At 48.6% G+C, this 22764-nt stretch overlaps 2 protein-coding genes across 3 annotated transcripts in view; one reads left to right on the forward strand and one right to left on the reverse strand.

The window, feature by feature from the left end:
- The window catches only part of LOC122389446 (macrophage mannose receptor 1-like), a 34849-nt gene that overhangs the window by 6318 nt on the left and 5767 nt on the right, over positions 1 to 22764 (reverse strand). Inside the window, exons 5-8 of one of the 2 annotated variants that reach the window (XM_043381522.1) lie at positions 22689 to 22756; positions 22252 to 22389; positions 21843 to 21997; positions 21318 to 21483 (exon numbers count right to left, since the gene is read on the reverse strand). In XM_043381522.1, the coding sequence (XP_043237457.1) occupies positions 21361 to 21483; positions 21843 to 21997; positions 22252 to 22389; positions 22689 to 22756 (484 nt within the window). In that variant the 3' untranslated portion in view covers positions 21318 to 21360. Of the gene's footprint in view, positions 1 to 21036; positions 21484 to 21842; positions 21998 to 22251; positions 22390 to 22688; positions 22757 to 22764 lie in introns of those variants that run through there. The other variant, XM_043381520.1, reaches the window with a different exon arrangement.
- LOC122389445 (sodium- and chloride-dependent glycine transporter 2-like) lies at positions 11659 to 20606 on the forward strand. Its single transcript, XM_043381519.1, has 12 exons — positions 11659 to 12139; positions 13826 to 13937; positions 14390 to 14575; positions 15214 to 15357; positions 15565 to 15717; positions 15913 to 16064; positions 16427 to 16665; positions 16816 to 16946; positions 17202 to 17437; positions 17572 to 17784; positions 18181 to 18351; positions 19792 to 20606. Exons 1-12 carry the CDS (start codon positions 12113 to 12115, stop codon positions 19921 to 19923), a joined length of 1896 nt encoding a protein of 631 aa, XP_043237454.1. The 5' UTR covers positions 11659 to 12112; the 3' UTR covers positions 19924 to 20606.

The raw sequence follows: 22764 nt of genomic DNA on the forward strand, positions 1-22764 counted from the left end.
TGCCAACAACAGTCTTTTTTTGAAGGTCAACTCCGCTTGCGCAACTTTTAACCCGCGCCCTGATGGGGGGGTGGCCATTTTGGCCCCCCTGTGGTTTTTCTTAAATAGCGAGAAAACGACGGTGCGCAGCGCCGCCAAATTTTGGGTACCTTACCGGGCATCAATTTGACACCTTCACACAAAATTTCAAGTCACAGGTCACCTCAGGTCAGGAGTTATTGAGGTAAAACTGAGGTCATGTTCGAGTAAAAATGAGCAAAAAACATGACATCTTGAAACGCTCACCAATTCTATAGTTAACAAGCAATTTTAAATTTTTTATGTGGTTGTGTAGACAAAAACGGCGCTACAAAACTGTTATCTCGGATTTTCGAAATTTTGAGATTTTGACCCAAAAAATCAAAAAAATTGATTTTTTTAGAAAAACTAAAAAAAAATCCAAATTTTTTCGAATTTCGAAAAAACCGGAATATATGTGATAGTCCCTGCGCTCTTCGATATACATACCAAATTTTAGATCGATACCTCTTTTTTGGCCAAGTTATAGCGAAAAAAACTTAAAAATTGATGACGTCAAATTTTTGAACTCAATTTTTAGCAATTCTAGACCTCTTGGCGCAAAACGGAGACCACCATTGAACTCCCCGTGACAAGCTGCATCGAATCGATACCCATTTTATGCAAAAATATCAACTTTGAAATTTGACCTCATTTGACCTGACATTGACCTGACCTTGACCTGACCTTGACCAAAACGTGACCTAAGCTGGCCCTAAAGTCTGCCTGACCCACATAATCGCATATGTCATGTAAAATGGACCATAAAACGTGTATCACACGACACTTTCATATTGTGACCCCCCAGTGACCTGACCTCTGTGACCTGACCTGGTATCAGTGACCTCAAATAGCAAAATATGTGTTTGAAGAACATTTTCCCATCGATGATTTTCAATGAAATGCATTTTACTAGATTGTACAACGCATTTCTTGAAATGCCTGTAAACGGTGAAAATTCGACCTTTGACCTGACCTGTGACGTCATCGGTTTGACCGAGGTCAATGAAATTGGGTCACATGGTAGTTCCCCGTTGGGGCTATCCAACGCCGTTTACCGCTTGTCGCTATGTTGCGTGGTTCTCGAGATCTTATGGGGGGGGCCAAAATGGCCCCCCCCCCCCATCAGACCGCGTTGCTCGGCAGACCCCATCAGGGCGCGGGTTACCTGGCGTATTTGGAATTTCCGACCTTGACGAGCGTCTGTGGTAGAAAACCACCACTTTGGTAGGGGAAACTACTGCTGTCTGCTACCATTTGCACTGCATGTGTCGCTATCGCTGCGACATCTATGCATATACATGTAAACCACGACATCTGTGTGCGCTGATTCTAGTAAGCGATTAGCTAGGGCACCAGGGTGGATCCAGACTTTCGGTTTGAGGCAAGGCCGGGGTGCGGAGCCGGAGCCGGAGCCGCCGGAGCCGGCATATTTTGCCCGGAGCCGGAGCCGAAGCTGTGAAACAATAGTTCGGAGCCGGAGCCAGAGCCGGAGCTGTCAAAAAAGGGGGCGACTCCGGCTCCTTTTTTGAAGAGGAAACAAATATTGACCTAGTTCGGTTTGTCAAACCGAACTGCCTTGAACTTACAGTTCCAGGCAGTAAGAAATACGGTATTCAAAATATGAAAATAGCCTTAAGTTATGCAAATGCAGAAGCAGCGTGCACCAATCCCATCTTCTTTTTTCTGCCACCCGTAGGTATTTAAAATGTACTGAGTATTGGAGCCGGAGCCGCAGGACCATTTTACTCGGAGCCGGAGCCGGAGCCGGAGCCGCCATGGCATTTCACCCGGAGCCGGAGCCGGAGTCGGAACCGTCTGAAATGTCCACGACTCCGCATCCCTGGTTAAGGGTGGGCGTGGGGTAACTCATTGCCGGCCCGATCCCTGGCAGTCCGGTTGCTGAGCGGGGGGGGGGAGAAAGGTCCAATATGATGCCACACCTATTGCCTATAGGCATATATAGTATGTATTGGTTTGTATTGGTGTTGGTAAAGTTAAAGCTAAAGGTTATTAACCCGCGCACCGACGGGGGGGCGGATATCCGCCCCCCCCTGAGGTTTTTCGCGGATAGCGGGAAAACCGCGGCGCGTAGCGCCGCGAAATTTGGTATGACTATTCTCTCATCAATTTTACACATGGTGTGCAAGTTTGAACCTCCTAACTTTTAAGGTCAGGTCACCAGGTCACTTTGAATGACCCAACCTCAAGTCACTTTTTTTGCAACTTTGTCACCGTGCCAGAGCTACAGTAGATGTCGGAGGCCTTTGAAAGTCGCAGGATGTTATTAGGTCATTAGTAGCTACAATTTGTATATCTCGGAATTTTGATGTCGGTGACCTAAGGTCAGGTCAATTTCGCGACCTCCCCATTATAAGTCAATGGGAGAAAAATCAACTCCCTGTTTTTACCACTAAAACGGGTCGGAGTGGCCCCATATACCATACATGACTTCACATACGATCAACCTTCACTACCTTGAGGTCTGTTTTGCTGTTGGGCAGCTGTAAGGTCATGTGACGTCATCAAAGGTCACCAAAGTTTTTTTGCCAATAACTCCTTACAGGAACAAGATACAGCCGCGCGGATGGTCTCATTGTGTTCCGCTCGTCAAGACGCATCGAATGATATACATGATGACCTCGAGGTCACGTGACCTGAGGTCAACCTTTGACCTTGACCTTGCGAGGTCAACATATATATCGTTCGATGCGGATCGACGAGAGGATCACGATGATGCCCTTAGTTTGTTCCTATCTTGACTACTTCGAAAGTTATTCGAGAAAAACCCTCTCCATATCTAGCGCCGCCATTTTGACTTTTTCGACCCCTGTGACGTCATCTTTGACCTGACCTGAAAATGACCTTAGTAAAAATTGTAGACCTTGTCCGTGCGTATCCGATGCCGTTTACCGCTTGTCGCTATCTTGCTTCGTTCTCGAGATCTCAGGGGGGGGGCGGTCATCCGCCCCCCCCCCGTCGGTACTAAGTTGGCGCAGACCCCCGTCGGTGCGCGGGTTAAATAAGTTAAAAAACACCGACGCGGAGCGCTGCCGTTTTTAAGATATCCGCAAAAAACAAATCGTCAACTTGATGAATCGATAAAAATCACTAACATCTCAGGAGGCACACTGCTGAGTGCTGACTGCTGATACCATTCAATACATACGTACACCTATGTATGTGTACCTATGGGCAATAGGCATGTCTTTTGGGTCATTATATTGGACCTTCCTTCCCCCCCCCCCCGGCCCCCGCTCAGCAACTTTGACTGCCGGGGATCGGGCCGGCCAAGAGTCCGCCCACCCTCAAACTGAAAGTCTGGATCCACCCTACTGCCCTAGCTAATCGCTAACTAGAATCACCCAAGAATCACCGGCCACCGCACACACACACGTCGCGATTTAATATGCATAGATGTCGCAGCTATAGCGACACATGCAGTGCAAATGGTAGCAGACAGCAGTAGTTTCCCCTACCAAAGGGGTGGTTTTCTACCACACATGCTCGTCGAGGTCGGAATTTCCAAATACGCGGTTAACTGACCCTCACTGCTACCATATTGCTTCCATATTATGCTGTGGAAAGCTTTACTTCACCAAGTGGCTAAAAACCTCTATCAAGGTATATTTTCTTATCAGTTTTTTTTTCCTGACGTTTTGGGGGGGCCAAACAGGCCACTTTAGGTCATTGGGGGGCCATGGCCCCCGTGCCCCCCCCCCTGGATCCGCCAGTGAATAAAATGTATATCTCGGAATTTTGATATCGGTGACCTAAAGTCAGGTCAATTTTGCGGTCTCTCCATTGTCAATGGGAGAAAAGTGAAAAGCGTCTCTTTTGCACGAACGCCATTCTATGTAGACACTCTTAAACATCGGAATGCAATTGACACACTGAACCGGAAAATGGCACCTGTGACCCCTCGTTATGTACCCCAGGTCATCTCAGGTCACGAATAGTATTCAACAGTTTCCCGCTAATAACTTCTGATAGAGGCATGCTAGAGCAATGACAAAGCCTAAGATATGTTCAGCTCGACGATACGGATCGACTTATATGCAGCATGACCTTTTCCGTTCAGGTCATTTTGACCTTGACCTGAGGTCAAATTTTCAAGTTGACCTTCCAAGGTCAAATTATAGTTCATTCAAAGCGTGTCGACAAGAGGAACACAATGCTGGCAAAAGTAATGTTGTGGCTCCTTTGAGTCAAAAGTTATTGCCGAAAAAAACACTTTTCGTAAAAATGGCTATTTTTGAAGTTACTGCTCTCTGGAGGCTAAACCGTTGACCTGAGGTCAAATCTGAAGACATGTTGGCGAAAGAGCGTTAAAAGAGCTGTCGAATGCGCTTTTTCGCGGCGCTCTAGCTCTACCGGTTCCCGAGTTAGCCACTGGCAGTTTCAAAAATGTTGAAGTAGTCAACATTTTACCTTTGGTGACCTCTGGTGACCTGACCTTTGACCCGACCCAAAATATGACCGAAAGGTTTTCGTCTTTGGACGTTCTTTTGATTGCTGCTTATCGCGCGTCGCTACGTGGCCCAGGAGCCGAGTTAGAAGGGTTGTGTCTGAACGAGTTGTTCAGACACCCCCCCCCCACCCCTCCCCCGGCCCGGCGCGGAAGTCTCGGAGCAACGGTCTGTCACCAGCCCGTGTAACTTTTGCGCACATCATCGGCTACTCAGATTGTCAAATTTCTTTTCCAGCCAGTTTTGCAGTGTTTTGTGGATTCTGCTGTCATTTGGAACGCATAGCCTAAAACTATTACATTGTTCACTCTATGCATACTGGTTTTGACCTTTCGCCTTGACCTTATAAATTGAACAGAGGTAAAAACAAGTAGTAGCCTCTTACTCGTAAAAGCTGCTTTATTGAAAAGAGACGACAAAGGGTCCTGCTTTCGCCGCTGGTGGTTGGGCTGACCCCTTAACCCGCGCACCGACGGGGGGGCGGATATCCGCCCCCCCCCCCTGAGGTTTTTCGCGAATAGCGGGAAAACCGCGGCGCGTAGCGCCGCGAAATTTGGTATGACTATACCCTTATCAATTTTACACATGGTGTGCAAGTTTGAACCTCCTACCTTTCAAGGTCAGGTCACCAGGTCACTTTGAATGACCCAACCTCAAGTCACTTTTTTGCAACTTTGTCACCGTGCCAGAGCTACAGTAGATGTCGGAGGCCTTTGAAAGTCGCAGGATGTTATTAGGTCATTAGTAGCTACAATTTGTATATCTCGGAATTTTGATATCGGTGACCTAAGGTCAGGTCAATTTCGCGACCTCCCCATTATAAGTCAATGGGGGAAAAATCAACTCCCTGTTTTTACCACTATAACGGGTCGGAATGGCCCCATATACCATACATGACTTCATATACGATCAACCTTCACTACCTTGAGGTCTGTTTTGCTGTTGGGCAGCTGTGAGGTCATGTGACGTCATCAAAGGTCACCAAAGGTTTTTGGCCAATAACTCCGTACAGGAACAAGATACAGACGCGTGGAGGGTCTCATTGTGTTCAGCTCGTCAAGACGCATCGAATGATATACATGATGACCTCGAGGTCACGTGACCTGAGGTCAACCTTTGACCTTGACCTTTCGAGGTCAACATATATATATCATTCGATGCGGATTGACGAGAGGATCACGATGATGCCCTTAGTTTGTTCCTATCTTGACTAATTCGAAAGTTATTCGAGAAAAACTCTCTCCATATTTAGCGCCGCCATTTTGACTTTTTCGACCCCTGTGACGTCATCTTTGACCTGACCTGAAAATGACCTTGGTAAAAATTGTAGATCTTGACCGTGCGTATCCGATGCCGTTTACCGCTTGTCGCTATCTTGCTTCGTTCTCGAGATCTCAGGGGGGGGCGGTCATCCGCCCCCCCCCCCCCCGTCGGTACTAAGTTGGCGCAGACCCCCGTCGGTGCGCGGGTTAATAGGGCTTGGTAGTGATAAATATAGATATAATAGTGATAAATACAAATAGTTATGGGCCAACCATGTGTTCTAAAGAGTGCTTTATGGATGCACTATGTTTTACGCTTTTGTCCATTTTCATGTAAAATATGTTCTATTGACTCCATTTTTCTTCTCTATTTTTCTATTTTTGTTCTATTATTCTATTCTCTATGTCAAGCCCGTAAAATCACGTGAACTTCAATTTTCAGTTCACTTCGCTGAAATCCATTTTTCGGACTTGGGAAGCCAGCCCGGGAGAACGATTTCGTTCCGAGAGATACCATTTTATCAGCGTGCTCCAGAAAAGGCACAACAAAGCACTACTCGCTTCATCAAGCTAGTACATCAAACAGCAGCCACCGCTCTGGACGTTGATTGTTTTTACTCCAACCACACTTTCAAAACAAAGCGTCGTCAAATCCTCATTTAAGCCTAAAACTTATCTTAATACCCTACAAACGGGTGCTTGCTGACTTCAGTGAAACAACTTTTCGCTCAGCTTGGAAGCCCCTGATGTTGAAATTTTTCATGTTGGCCTTACCTTGATCTGACCTTCGATAAAAAATAATCATTTTAACCCGCGCCGGGCCGGTGCTCTGAGATTCCGCGCCGGGTGTCTGAACACCCCACCCCCTTCTAACTCGGCTCCTGAGTCACGTAGCGACACGCGGTAAGCGGCAATCGAAAGAACGTCCAAAATAAGGACGAAAACACTTCGCTCATTTTTTAGGTCAGGTCAAAGGTCAGGTCACCAGAGGTCACCAAAGGTAAAATGTTGACTATTTTAACATTTTACAAACTACCGACGGCTATCTCGGGAACCGATAGAGTTACAGCACCGCGGAAAAGCGCAATCGATAGCTCTTTTACAGACCTTTCTGAATAATGCTTTCAGATTTGACCTCAGGTCAACGGTTTAGTCTCCATAGGGCAAAAAACTCCGAAAATAGCCGTTTTTACGAAAAGTGTTTTTTTGCAATAACTTTTGACTCAAAAGAGCCATGACGTTACTTTTGCCAGCATCGTGTTCCTCTCGTCGAGACGCGTCGAATGAACTATAATTTGACCTTAAAAGGTCAACTTGAAAATTTGACCTCAGGTCAAGGTCAAATGACCGGATGAGGTCATGTTGCCTATCAGTCGATCCGCAACGTCGAGCCGAACACATCTAAGGCGTTTTCAGCGCTCTAGCACGCCTCTATCAGAAGTTATCAGCGAAATACTGTTAGATTCTGTTCGTGACCTGAGATGACCTCGGGGAAATAACGAGGGGTCACAGTTGCCATTTTCCGGTTCAGTGTGTCAATTTTACCTACATCTCGATGTTTGAGAGTGTCTAGAATAGCGTTCGTGCAAAACAGACGCTTTTCAATTTTCTCCCATTGACTTAGGTATAGGGGATTGCGGCCTACCTAATGGAGAGGCCGCAAAATTGACCTGACCTTAGGTCACCGATATCAAAATTCCGAGATAAACGTTTTATAGATAATGCTGCTCTTATCAATCTCTGAAAGTTTCGAGGCAATCGATCCGTCGGTGTAGCTATGACGAGCATTCTTATTTTTTCTGAGGTGAGGTCACTTGGCGTGACCTGGTGACCTGACCTAAGGCGACCTGGGTCTGAAATTTTCACATGTGCGGAAAAGATGCACAAACAGGTGTGCCAAAAACGGCGGCGCTCCGCGCCGCCATTTTTGAGATATCTACGAAAAACCGCAGGGGGGGGTGTTCAACCCCCCCCCCGCCCCGGCGCGGGTAAGTTTGTACGTTGTAAGCTTTCGTTTACCCGTCTCTTTAACGACCATCCTGTCTGAGGTTAGACAGCCCTGGCAAGTGCGGGAAAGGGAAACACTCCAGCAACTGCAGGGTTAACCCTCGCAGGCCGAGGGGGGCGGGTGCCGCCCCCACCCCCATATATTTTCTTTTCGTGATACTGCTCACCAGCGATACCTAGAGCTGAAACTTGGTATAACTGACCCTTAATTCAAGTCGAATCTTGTGACGTCAACCTCAACCGCAATCTTTCAGTCAGGTCAGGTCACTGACCTATGACGTCATAAGTGAACCCCTGCACGGTCATCAGATGTCGCAACTTCACAACGCCCTCAGTGCCAGGAGGAACTTTCAAAGGAAGCTGAAACTTACAGGACGTAGTAGCCTCCAGAGGTCTCACAACTTGTATATCTCGGATTTTTCCTTAAGGTCCGGCGAGGGTTAAGGTCATGTCACCGATTATTGGGCGGCGATCCAAGCCATCTAGAAAATATAAGAATAAATTTCTCTCCAACACATCATGCAATGAATTATTGGCTTAGGTATGTTGCACCGCCGAAGTTCGAGCAGTTATCCAGCATCCGTCCCGCACTGGAATGAACAGCACCAAACCAGTCCAGCCGTGTGCGACCGCTTGCCGGGACGACAAGAGCGTCACCTCGAACTCCGCGCCGCAGATGCTGCCACCTGGGCCTTGTTTCATAAAGCGAGTCCGTACCCTACGCCGGTTTTTGGTCTTGTATTGCAAGTGCATGTGAAGCGATGATGATAGTTTGAATCGTTTAATTTATTCATCTTGCAAGCAAGAACAGAAGGGAGAAGGGGGAATAAATTTATCGCTTCACATGCGCTTGCAATACAAGCCCAAACACCGGCGTAGGGTACGGAATCGCTTTATGAAACGAGGCCCTGGTTACGATCGATGACTGCTGGTTGCCGAAGACTGGTTGCCGAAGACTGGTTGCCGAAAGACCTCTCCTATTTGCCGGTTGCCCTTCAGATGAGCGAAATGCCAATACACAAATTGGTCAGCACGTTCCTGACACGTGACACTGATCCGTCTGCCGACGTCCGACGAATTTTGTGAGGCTCATGTCACAAAAAAACGTCAGTGTCTGGGTCCCGATTCCGAACCGCAAGCATTACATTTATTCGTAGGTGCGAGGAGATCTCATGTCCTTTGATGCTCTATGAATTTCGGGAACAGATGAGAGTCACATCGAGTCAGGTCGGGGCTGCAGATGAGGGGGAGGCGTCTCGGGCATGACTTGCAGGTGGGCAAATGCCCATGGTGTATAGATCGATGCTTCGTAAACTGACATTTTAAGTATGTACACCCGACATCAAAATACGAGTACCTCATCTAATGCTCTTTCAGTGATACAATTCTTAAAGCTCCGGAATTGGAAGCCGACCTTAGCCGCGAACTCTGTCCGACCTACGTGTAGAGTTAGCTCGCCACGTGGCGCACGGTGTTCCCAGCCCTCGCCAGACCTACTGCAGTTGTCTACATACGCGCCGGCCGAGGGGGCGGGGCGGCTACGACCCCATCCCTCGCCGCTTCGCCCCTGGTAGAGCTAGCGCGTCGCGTATAACGCGCCCTTCTGGGAGAGGGGGGGGGGGGTGGAGGGACTATGCATATTCATAGCCCGGAGCCTCCCCCCCTCCTAACTCCGAAAGAACTGGGCTGATCGTCAAAATTCAAACGGCGTCTGATAGCCCCGGAAAAACTGTCGTACGAAACCTAATTTCATTGACATCGAGGTCACCGTTGACGTCACAGGTCAGGTCAAAATATAAATTATCGATGTTTGGCTTGTTCACATTTTGGGCTCTGGCCGCCGTCTTACAAGTCAGATCAGGCTCACTTTTGCTTTGCACACTCGTGAACAGATGCTTTAGATACTCTGAGGGTACCAAACTTGTACTTTGATTTTCAGGTCAGGGTCAGGTCATCAAAGGTCAAGGAAATCTTATATCATGCATCGGTCACGTGACACATGCTTTATGGTCCATAGGCCACAGATTTCGAAGTCAATGTCGTTTAGGTATGTCATTCGAGGTCATTTTGAATTGAATTTAGCTTAGGTCAGGCCACTTTCAGATCATAAGAGATCAAATTTTTATGTTAACCTTCACCCCGCTGGGTGAATTGCCGCTGGGGGGGGGCAATTTGCCCCCCGCCTGTGGTTTTTCCTAAATAGCAAGAAAACGGCGGCGCAGCGCCTCCAAAATTTCAGTACCTTTCTGGGCATCAATTAGACACCTTCACACCAAGTTTCAAGTCTTACGTTACCTTATGTCAGGAGTTATTGAGGTCAAACTGAGGTCATGTTCGAGCAAAAATGAGCAAAAAAACATGAAATCTTGAAACGCTCACAAAAGCTACAGTTACCAAGCAATTTCAAAGTTCTTTATATGGTCATGTAGATAAAAGACAGCGCTACAAAAATGCTATCTCGGATTCTCAAAATTTTTGGATTTTGACCCCTAAAATTCAAAAAATTGATGCAAAACTCAAAAAAATCCCTCAATTTTTCCGAATTTCGAAAAAACGGAATATATTGATAGTCCCTGCGCTCTTCTAAATACAAATTAAATTTTAGATCGATACCTCCTTTTTTGGCCAAGTTATAGCGAAAAAACTGTTGAAAATTGCTGACGTCATATTTTTAAACTCAATTTTTAGCAATTGTAGACCACGTAGCGCAAAACAAAAGCCACCATTGAACTCCCCGTGACGAGCTGCATCGAATTGATACCCATTTTATGCAAAAATATCATTTTTGAAATTTGACCTAATTTGACCTGACCTTGACCTGACCTTGACCTGACCTTGACCTGACCTTCACCGGATAATAATCTTAACTGACCCCAAAGGCTGCCTGACCCACATAATCGTATTTGGCATATAAAATTGACCATAAAACATATATCACTTGATATTTTCATATTGTGACCCTCAGTGACCTGACCTCTGTGACCTGACCTGGTATCAGTGACCTCAAATAGCAAAATATGTGTTTGACGAGCATTTCCTCATCGATGATTTTCAATGAAATGCATTTTACTCGATTTTACAATGCATTTCTTGAAATACCTGTAAAGTGTAAACGGTGAAAATTCGACATTTGACCTGACCTGTGACGTCATTGGTTTGACCTAGGTCAACGAAATTTGTCACAAGATAGTTCCCTGATGGGGCTATCCAACACCGTTTGCTGCTTGTCGCTATGTTGCGTGGTTCTTGAGATATTGGGGGTGGGCAATTTGCCCCCCCCCCCCCAGCAGGGCGCGTTGGTCGGCAGACCCCAGCGGGGCGCGGGTTAACAATTTTTCAAGAAAAAATGTGTTACTCGGATGCAGGCTGAGGTCAGGATCACGATGGTGCTATGCATATTGGTGTACGATGTCAAATACGTACTGAAAAATTGATTAAAAAATCTATGAATGTGAAATGTTTGCTATAATGCATATAACTTGGCTATTTTTCAAGATATCTGGCTGCAACTTCATTGCTAGAGTAAATCACAAGCATGTGTTCTATCACATGCTACGAAGTTCATATTTTGACACAAGGTGTCACATTGATGCAGACGAAGGTACTGAAAGTTTGGCGTCAATATGTTTAGCGGTTTAGTAGCCCCCCCCCCCCCCCCCAGTGGGGCGCGGGTTAATAAAGTTTGGTATCGCCAGGATAAAAAAAGGGAGCGTTGCAGTTTTCTTATTCGAAGAAGCGTCCCATCTCATAAGGATGGCTACTGGTTAGTGTTACAAGGTTAAGCAATGCGCGCCACGTGCCAATGACCGTGACCGTAATCCGGCCAGGCCAAACACACCATGTGATGATTTGAGCCAGAGCTTAACTCGGCCCGAGCTCGTGCACAGTGCTGGTGACGTCACTGAGTGGGGCCCGGCGCTGCGGCTGGTCCTTCCCGAAAGTCCAGCGGTGTCCTTGGCTCCGTTTGGAGTGCACATGCGGCACGGCCGGACGGAGGGTGACACCCGCCGTGGCAGTCAGAGCAGCACACGGACCCGGGCGCGGAGGTACTGCTGGTAGAGCTGACGACATATAAGTGATAATCTCCCTCTCCGGATAGCCACTGTAGACGGGGACACAGTGCGGGCTCACCCAAGTCACTGCGCTGCGCCCTGACTGGGCGTACTGCCGAGTACGCCAGTGCGGAGCACTTGAGCTGAAACGTGCGGGCGTCGAGCTGAAGTGTGCGGGTGACAGACCCCGCACAGCTCACCAGTGCTGTTTGAAGATCGAGCAGCCTGTCCCGTCCCGTTCGACACCGTCCCGTCCGCCGAGAAGATGACGGTGACCGAGACTCCGCCACAGGTGAGACTACATGCCGTGTCGTGCCGTGCTTGGCCATGCCATTTCGCGGTAACTTTACTGTTTGGTACTGTTTTGTGCCTCTCTGTGCTGTTTTTGTAGCCGTGCCGGACTGACCTGTCCCATCCCACCTTCCAAGGTGCTAAGTCTTTAATGTAACGTATGCTTCCTCTATAAATGTGCCGAATAATTCTATGCACTTTCTTGTCGTCCCATCTCGCCCTGTGTGCTCTAAGCGCCGCGCCGTGCCGTGGGAGTTGTGACCGTTTGCGCTCCGCTCGGGGACCAGCCGCAGCCGCAGTTCCGGGCGGTATTCACTCCTCTGACACCACCAAAGGCAGAACGTGACGTGAGAATATGCGCGGGTGGATGTATAGGAAGCACCGGAGTGCAGAGTGGGACGTCATTTCAGTTCATCGTCGTCAGCTCAGCCTCGGCGACGCAGCGGTGGCTCTCAGGCCACCAAACTGTATGGCTTTATTTCTGCGCCGCGAGTTCAAGCATTAGGGTCAATTAGATATTTATAGAGGTTTGAAAAGGCACTTAGAATTCTCTCTGCCTGACTAATGTTAGTTATTTAAATGAGTGCTAACATTCCCAGGAATAGGTAGGTAGGTATCAGATTCCAGTCTACAAAAAAAGGATCGAGGCAGGCGGATGACTTGCCATTTATAAATACGTGAAGAATCATTGACCTTTTTGTATCGTGTCATTTTGTTGGTTTGACGAAGGCTTGTAGCCGAAAGCTCACCGCATTAAATATAACTTTTGGCTTTGTTTTTACTTCTTCGAGGAAAAGATCAATGATTCTTCGCGTATTTATGCTCGCTATGTTCCTCGCTAAAGCACTTCACACCATTAATTCACTTGCCATTTACCATGTAGGTATAGGATACAGGCAGGATACAGGTAGGATACAAGATACAGGTATACCCTTTTAGGCGACAATGCGTGATATTTTGCTTAGATATAAAAATGTAATGATGAATAGCCAATCTTTTATTCAAGGATATCTAATTTTTAAGTATACCATTGATACTCGAGGCACTCATTCATCTGTTTTTAGTAGACACAGCACAGGCGTGCCATGATATTTATATCGATCTCCGAAATGGTAACAGACACTGCGCTGGCCGCTGCTGTCTACCCAATACCCATCTGCCACTCCCCTACTATCTCTCACCCAGCTCGTAGCGCGTTGTGCGCAGTGGTGGTCATTACCAAATCAATATTCCGTGCACGTAAGGAGTCACTGTAGTGTGCACGTGCACAACCCCAAGGCCGCCTGGTGCAGACTTGACCCACTAAATCTGTTGGCGGGCGTCCAGTCGTTTAGCGGGCTCCCTGCCTTACCAGATAAGACGCCAAATTGGCAACATCATGGCTGCACGGTTCGGGGAATCGGTGTTACAGTACCGATAATGGTGTTCTCTGAATGTACTTAGATGATTATTTTGTCATTTGAAATGCGACACATGTCATCGGATAATATAAGCGTAGTCATAAGCGAATCAGTGATGTTCAGAATGCATCACAAAACAACAGCGAGCTGCAAATTTCAACTGAGAATATCACTTGTATCACGCATGTTCCGTCATCCAAAAGCTTTCAGCAATGCACCTTCATAGGTAGGTATCAGCAGGGTTCCGCGGCACTATTTATGTATGTCCTCTGCCTGTGTCTGCCCAGGCGGATGTCGAGGAGGGCGCCGCCGCGCTCTACGAGGGGGATGAGAACCCCGCTCGCGGAAACTGGTCCGGTCGGCTCGACTTCATGATGTCCACTCTCGGGTACGCCGTCGGTAAGTGATTGCATAGCAAGCCGCTAGGCCATCGGTAAGAAGATCAGGCTCGCCCAGCCATGGTATAAGAGGCTCAATAAGTCAAATGAGAAATAGAACGTTGTCGGTAAGAGGCCCCTCGGCTATCCGTCGTAGAAAAAGGGACTAGAGGAGGCCATTCACTCGATTGACTCTTGTGTGGAATCGGCTTTTATAAGCCGTTCTCAAGCAGCGGCAAATCATGTTGAATTATATTAACCTTTCTTTTATATAACTCAACTATCATTATAACGTAGCTTTATCTCAATGTAGTGTATGTATTGAAAAGTATAGGTAGGCACGTGATTTAACAATAGCCTGTCAATAAACCGTTAAATCCGAAGACCGTCTATGTCGTCTCTAACGTTGTCTACCAATGCTGCTAAATTGGCGATCCTGATACAGTTGGACACTGCCGCGGCTCTGCGGCGCAGGTCTGGGAAACGTGTGGCGCTTTCCGTACCTGTGCTACCAGAACGGCGGCGGCGCCTTCCTGGTGCCCTACTTCATCATCCTGCTGCTGCTCGGCATGCCCTGCTTCCTGCTCGAGCTGGTGGTCGGCCAGTTCAGCGCCATGTCGCCCATCGTCGGCTACAGGAACTACGCGCCCGCACTCAAAGGTGAGCGCTGGTCTGCTGGCACTCGAGACCAGGTTACTGGGTAGGTGCTATAAACACTGTACGACAGTCTGTCGGATGGAAAGGTGTATAAATCTAAAGACAAGGTGGTATTGATATTACTGTTCATTGCTCTGGTAAAGATTAACAAAAAAGACGTATCTTGAGGCACAGAGCAGTATATTTTAATAAATCCAACCGGTTTCAAAGACCTCTCGTCTTCGTCATCAGGGATTGAAATATACAGAAAGGAGAAAGGTTTATGTAACCTTTCTCCTTTCTGTATATTTCAATCCCTGATGACGAAGACGAGAGGTCTTTGAAACCGGTTGTATTTATTAAAATATGCTGCTCTGTGCCTCAATATACGTCTTTTTGTTGACAAGGTGGTATGTTTAGCCCCGCTAGACATTGTCTTTATCAATGATGGCTCAAACTTTCGAATGCTGCGAAGCGAATGGGTGGTTTGACGGCACGAAAGACAACGTAAAGTAGGCATGCTTTGAAGGCCCCGAAAGCAGTCGTGACAACATTCGGTAAATGTCGGATAGTTTGGTAGAAGTGAAAAGTCAATCACTTTTCTTCACAGTACAGCTGCCGTGACCGTTGACTTTGGAGAGCTATGCTTGTGTTTGTTGCAGGGATGGGTTTCGCCATGGTCGTTGCGAATGCCATCAGCACTTGCAACTTCACGATCGTGATCGCCTGGTGTTTGTACTACATGTACCTGAGCATGACGGCCGAGCTGCCCTGGCAACACTGCAACAACGACTTCAATACACCCGGTGGGTGCAGTTTAGCGATATAACACACCCGGTGGGTGCACCTGAACGAAGCATGTGATTGAAACCACCAGTTGGATCACTGTTTTTTTTTCTTTAAGTCCTAATTAAGCCCTGTACGTGCCAGTACTTAATAGCTATGCCGCCGTATTTCCGAGCTGTAAGCAAGAACATCTCGCCGTTGTCATGACCCCCTGTGTGTTCCGGCAGCGTGCTTCAACCGTGTGGAGTACGACCGGTGTCGTACTGAGAACGGCAACAGCAGCTGGTGGGTGTACGGCCACGGCCAGTGCATCACCAACCGCAGCCTGGCCGACCAGTTGCTGGTCAACGAGACCATCCGACCCGAGCAGCGCGTGTCAGGTCAGTACTTACGAGCAAGACGGCTTCGTAGCTACTAACTGATGTTCTGGAGAGCAGCGTATTTACCATTTACGTAGGTAGTCCCTTTAGTCGTAACTATGCTATCCGCTCAAGAGCCCCGAGCCCTGGCCTGTCATGGTCTACGCTGTGGTCTGTGTTTCCAGCTTCTGACTGTGATGTGGTCTGTGCCTCTAGCTCCTGAGGAGTACCTGGAGCGGGAGGTGCTGAAGCTGAGCAGCGGTATCGGTCACTTGGGTGACATCCAGCTGGGCCCGGCAATAGCCGTCCTCTGCACGTGGCTGGTGGTCTGCGCCACCCTCAGCAAGGGCATCAAGTCCTCGGGCAAGGTAGGCTTGACGCTAGGCTAGTATCAGAGGTGCCCGAACTTTACTATTCCACGAAGCTTTGACGTTGCGCGTCACTGAGCCTAAGAGAGGTGAAAAAAATGATTGAACACAGGATCGATTCGTCCAGTTGAGCTGAGCATCACAGAGCATCATTCCTTAGGGTTGGGCATGCTCATAACAGTGCATTGCTGTAATTTACCAAAACATTGCAAATACCCAGCATCGCAGGTGTCCCTAAACGTTCCTGCACCTTTACTCATGGAAACCCATCGTCCTTAGAGTAGTTTAGTTCATCGTGCCACCGTCTGCTGCGGAGTCCGTCAGGTCTGGTGACCGGCGCCGGTTCTGTCTCTCGCCGGCAGGTGGTGTACTTTACGGTGATCTTCCCGTACGTGGTGCTGGTGGTGCTGTTTGCGCGCGGCATCACCCTGCCGGGCGCCATGGACGGCGTGCGCTACTACATGTCACCCGACTTCAGCCGGCTGGGCGACGTGCGCACCTGGGAGCTGGCCGCCTCGCAGACGCTGTTCTCGCTGAGCGCCGGCAGCGGCGGCCTCATCACGCTGGCCAGCTACAACAGGTTCAACAACAACGTCTTCCGGTGCGTTCGCCAGCAGTGCTCGGACTGTTGAATGTTGAGCTGGTTATTGGCACTGGCCACTGGATGAGGTGACTCCCGATACTGTATTATTTACCTGTGCAGACAGCGTTTGACATATACGATGGTGACACGCGCTCCCGTGTGCCGCAGAGACACGCTGGTGGTCTGTATCGGCAACAGCATAACCTCCGTGTTCGCCGGCTTTGCCATCTTCTCGTCCCTGGGCTTCCTGGCGCACGAGCTGGGGGTACCCGTCTCAGAGGTGGTCACCAGTGGATCAGGTGGGTCCAGACGCCTCACGGTAGAGCAATTTTGGTGGCATCACACCACTTGGCCACCGGCTTAGGAGTCACAGGCTCACAGCTTTCCTTACAAACTGTATATAAAATGAATGAATTTGAGCAAATATTCATAGGATTGGTTTATTCCTCGGTTGTTTGAGATTTCAGTAGAGTGACAAAGACTGTAAATTGACTGTTTTGGCCATCTTGCAGCTACTGCGCTGCATCGATGACGCTCCTCCTATGCCGCCGCAGGTCTGGCGTTCGTGGCCTACCCCGAGCTGGTGACCCACCTGCCCGTGTCGCCGCTCTGGGCCTGCCTCTTCTTCCTCATGTGCTTCACCCTCGGCATCGACTCGCACTTTGGTGGCGTGGAGAACGTCATCAGCAGCATCCTGGACGTGTTCCCTCGGCTGCGCGCCAGGAAAACCTGGGTGGTGGTGGCCGTCTGCGGAGTCCTCTTCTGCGGCTCGCTCGTCAACACCACACAGGTCAGCGGCTGCGGTGGGGTAGCTAATTTCCCCTCACTGAATCTCTTGCCAATCTCTTATACTGCCAATAGCCGATGCTGCCCTTTATCGTGTTTTCTGGTGTCTCACCTCTCGCGATCGGCCGTCTCTCGCAGGGCGGCCGCCACGTGGTCGACCTGCTGGACTACTACATCGCCGGCCGGCCGGTGCTGCTGTTCTGCTTCCTGGAGCTAATCCTGCTCTACTACGTGTACGGCTTCGAGCGTCTGCTGGAGCACCTGGAGACGATGACGGGGTACCGGCCCGGGCCGCGGCTGGCCGCCCACATCTCCGTCCTGTACGGCACCGTGGCGCCGCTCCTGGTCGGGGTGAGTGCCCGCCGAGGTCGGCTGAGAGTTCCGAATGTGGTCGGGGAGAGTTTTGGCCGAGGTCGGTTGAGAGTTCACCGTGATCGGCGAACTGATTTCACCATGGCCCGATTGTGACTCCATGATGACACGAAATGAGCCCTTAGATGGGATAACCACCTCCGACACGATATGTAAGCCCGTCGTCAGTAGTTGATCAACTCATCAATTGTTGATGAGTTGCTAGGCTCAGGTTTGCTATCGACCTCTGCACAGAGGCATATATATCGCTGTCAGGTTATATGCTTTACCGGCAGTGCGTTATGACTTTGCACCTGCCAGCAGCGCGGCGGCGCCTTTTCCTCCCCGTTCGCTCACGGACCTCGACAGTGTTGTGAGCCTCTGTCCCTCCGGCAGGTCATCATGGTGACCAGCTGGACCAGCTTCCGGCCGTACGAGTCGGGCGGCTACGTGTACCCCCTGTGGGCCAACGTGGTCGGCTGCTCGTTCCTGGCGCTCTGCATCCTACCGCTGCCCATCGGAGCCGTCTACAATGTGGTGGTCGAGCAGGAAGGCTCACTTCTGAACGTAAGAGAGTGCAGTCGTGATAAGAGGCGGGCAGTATGTATGTAGTAAAAGTGGAGCTCTTTCGGGCTTATTTCAAAGATGAGATTCGTAAGAGATGCTTGCAGGCCGTTGGTGCACATGGTTTGGAGATTGGAGGTGAGTTTAACATGCTTTTGTAGCGAGAAAAGTGACATATTTTGGCCGAAGCTGCAGAGATTAAGACTTTCCTTTTTGAATCAGTGGTGAGTTAAACTTTTTAACGGACCTAAATAGATACGAAGTGGCAAATTCGCTGCCGACTTCGCTGCTAGCGCTTTTTCAAATACGGTTAAAGGCTTATCGTAACACCTCCGGATGAAAATTTATTTCACTCTAGTTTTTAGTTGATGAGTTCAATTCAGGTGCATGCTTCAACAGTGACGGGCTTTCATCTCGAGCAGGGGTGCCGTAGCTATGTGCCATTGACCCGTAATTGACGTATGCCTATTAACCCTCGCCCATGTAGGGGGGGGGTTGGTGCAACCCCCCCCCCCCCCCTGAGGTTTTTCGGAAATAGTGCAAAAACGGCGGCGCGCAGCGCCGCCAAATTTTGGGTACCTTATGGGGCAAACCTTGCGCATCTTTTGATAAAAAAAATTTGACCGGGTCATGTCAGGTCACGGAGTTATGACGTCACAAAGGGAACAGCCTCCGGCCGGATTTTCACAAACTGAGTGCCAACGCCCGAGGTTTCCTGCCGGTGGTACGGACATCGGTTGATGGATCGTGATGAAACTTCCCATGCATGTTGGGGCAAGTATTGGCTATCATATGGTATAAGAAACTTGACCGGGTCAGGTCAGGTCACGGAGCTATGACGTCACAAGAGGAACAGCGTCCGGTACTATTTTTGAAAAGCGCCCGAACCACTATTTTGCTAATTCTTGTCACCTCAATGGGAATATGCAGCAATTTTAGCTTCTATAGGGAGCAAATGGACCTTCCAAATCCAAAAATACAATCAGATTTCAAAAATTTAAATTTTGATTTTTCGAATTTCTGCCGCCGACTGTGACCTTGCCAACTTCCGGCGCTCCCAACGCGCCATTTTTAGAGCTAGGGAAACGAAATACATACCAAACGATAGAGAATTGATCAAGGAACACGATAGTGAAGGTTTCAAGTCGATATCTCCCACCGTTTTGCCGCAATCGCCGCGGAAAGTTGAAAAAAGTCTATTTTTCCGAAAATTTGACCTTTGACCGGTCAAAAGTAGGTCAAATGTTGACCTAGGACCAAAAAATATACCACCAATCGCGAGATCTCGGCGAGAGTAATCCGTTGGTCTTTTCCGCTAAGCTCTAAGACGCTCCGTTTTCAAACGCCAAGGGGGGGGTCGCACCAACCCCCCCCCCCCCTGCATGGGCGAAGGTGGCAGATCGCCGTTTACGGGCGAGGGTTAACTACTGTTGCTCGTTTCAGCGGATTCGCTCGTCGCTGACCCCGACTGAGGAGTGGTTCAGTCACTCCAAACGAATTATTAATCGGCAGCGGCAAGCTAAAACCAATGGAAGGCAAGACGGCGATACTTCTACAGAGCACGAACACAAATGAACACTCGAATTCTTACAGCCACGACAGTGCTTCTTGTTTCACTTGTCTATTTTGCTACTTTAAGTGCGCTAGGATAGTTGATATTTTATTGATAACGTCCAGCAGGGATGGCAAAAGTGCTTGTTATTTTTATGTCACTCTTTCCGATGGTTATATAAGTGCGTCTTGGAATGGTAGGTATAGGTTTATACCGGTGCACAATGTTCACCGATGAGAGAGAACTAAGGATCATCGACATCCACATACATATAGGTGAGATTATGTAACTGTGTATGTTTTACGAGTACAATATTTGTGGGTATTTGGTAATAGTTCGGTGCTTGTGTTATGGTCCAACGAGAACATGGGCGGGCTGTTGGTTATTGGAGACGCGGCGCAGTTCTGATACAGCCGACTCGACCGAGCACACAACCTCCACTGACACTGCACTTTTAATGTAAGAGGTTTTTCCAATGTGCTTCATGTGAGTGGTGCAAGGCCGTGAGTGGTGTCATAATTCATTTAGAAACAGGCTTGTAATGACTTCCAGTCGGCATAATTACACAATTACATATACCGAAGAAAGTGTGATTGGCAAACTTAAAGGAAACAGTCCACTTTCCTGAAATCAGTATTTTGCTATTTATTTATGATTTTTTATGCTCAAAATAATCATGAAATAAAATAAAACCTTTTTGTAAAAACAATTATTTTCTATATTTTAATATAGGACGAACTATATTCTATGTAAAATAATGTTTGACGCGGAAGCTTATTACGCATTGACCAATCATATTGCGTAGCTCAAACCTACGAATACTGCATTGGCTGTAAGCAGCACGCTGATTGGCTGACGATGACGTGGCTGCATTCCTGTGCAAGGCACGCATTCCTCTACAAGGCACTCTTTTCGGAACGAGAAATGGAATATCTTCGTCTAGGGTGATCGTTGAGCCAAAAAAGCTCCTGATTTGTGCTAGTCTCAGCTCAAGCTACGAAACTGCTATTCCAGCTCAAAACCCCATGTTAAAAGTGAACTATTTCCTTTAAACTATCTTCTGGCATGATTCGAGAAGCAAGTGGACATATGCTCACTCTCATCTAAATATCGTAATCTGCATATAAAAATAAGCGTTTCACTTTTCATCGAGTGTTCTAACTCGGCACATCATATTGAACATCACATGAAGTTTCATACTTACGAGCCAGCCAGATGGCATCCCTTCGCATAATGCATGCCGCCAGTAGCCAGCCTTTGACGACACCTTGCCGCCTTCACAACGGGTCACCGCCTCAGTTACGAGACAGCGATTCGTAGATCCAGGAGTGACCACTGACCAATGAGTCAATTCTCGGCCACCACGCACAACGCACATATTGACATCACATCCCTAACCACATCCGAGCTGTCTCACCTTCATCCGTGAGTCCGGTTCTTCGTGAATCGTCTCTGGTTTCTCACGCAGTGGCCGGGATCTCACAGACGGAGGGCCAGCGGACGGCGCACTCATTATCGGCCCAGTACCCGTCTCCGGCCAACTGTTTGTCGCCGACCCAGCCGCTTCGGACCGAGCTCAGCATCTGGGTGGGTGATAAGGGGCAGTCATCTCATGTGCCATCATCTTACTCACAATGACTGTCATCATGAAGACCGTCATATATGTACATACGAGTAAGTACATACAGACACAACGGTCGCCTTCATCAAACACAACAGCCGTCTTAGCAATATGTAGCTAAGACAGACCGTCACCACACCGCTATAACCGCAGGTTGTTTGAAATAGACAAACACTATTCGTTATATACAGCGGATGCCGAATGTTCACAAACAGGTCTCACAATCGCACACGATTGTGCCTAATACATCTATACAGGGCAGCGTTCACAGCACCCATCACCTCAGCATGGGCACGCCATCACCAATGGGCACCCACTCACGTTGAGGCAGCGCTCCCGTCCGCGGCCGTCGGGCTGCTGGTGAAAGAAGGCGCTGGCGGCCGCCCAGCGGGTGAACAGCAGCGGCCGGCCGTCCGACCAGCGCCAGCGCCGGCCACGCAGTTGGCCGCCCAGCCAGGTCACGTCCAGAATCAGCTCTGACACGGCGGATTGGCAGTCAACAAGGATATTCAACTATTTTCGATAGGTTTGTTATCATTTTAGACCATATGAATGCTCTGAGATTACTTTCGTAGGTAATATTTTACGTAAAACAAAGCAGCATTTGATCGGCAAATTGCTAACCCCGCACCGAAACGGATAAAGATTGTGTATCATATTTATTTCACGGATTACCACAGTGAGCACCCACTACGGAACTGACTCGCCACTGCGGCCGTGCGGTACTCACTCCTGATGAAGTCGTTCTCCGTCTGTGACTCCACGCTGGCCAGTCTGAAGCCGCGGCGTCGACAGAGCCGCTCGGCCTCCGGCTGGGTCAAGTAGTCGTCCTGATACAGGTAACATGAGCCGCCGAACCGCACCGAGCCTGACGAGGAGAGCGGGAGGATCGGATACCGGGGGCATGTGACTCGTGGGAGAACAGACAGACAAACAGACAGACAGACAGACAGGCAGGCTGGCAGACAGACAGACAATCTTATAATATGTCCATAACATCTGAAACTACCGAATGTACATAGGTAATACCTACACCAATGATATTAACCTGGCTATCCACTTAATCAGCTATTTGTAATACTAACATCGGTTGGTAAAAAAAATTATTGAAACTGTCGTAATTAAACTATGCGCGCCGCCAAAATAAGGTGCCAATTATTCTCTTACCATAATGGTCACATCCTGTCCCGTTCTTCTTCAGTGACGCCATTTCATCTGTTTCATTTGTCGGCGTCCTGATAAA

This window comes from Amphibalanus amphitrite, unplaced genomic scaffold (assembly GCF_019059575.1).
Source record: "Amphibalanus amphitrite isolate SeventyFive unplaced genomic scaffold, NRLGWU_Aamphi_draft 000358F_arrow, whole genome shotgun sequence".
NCBI classification, from domain to species: Eukaryota; Metazoa; Arthropoda; class Thecostraca; order Balanomorpha; family Balanidae; genus Amphibalanus; species Amphibalanus amphitrite.

Bases quoted from the DNA above. Each gene is read 5' to 3' on its own strand.
- LOC122389445 (XM_043381519.1), top strand. From the start codon at position 12,113: ATGACGGTGACCGAGACTCCGCCACAG. The intron at 13,938-14,389 runs GTAAGTGATTGC...TCTGCGGCGCAG, and splicing joins CACTCTCGGGTACGCCGTCG to GTCTGGGAAACGTGTGGCGC. The intron at 17,438-17,571 runs GTCAGCGGCTGC...CGTCTCTCGCAG, and splicing joins CGCTCGTCAACACCACACAG to GGCGGCCGCCACGTGGTCGA.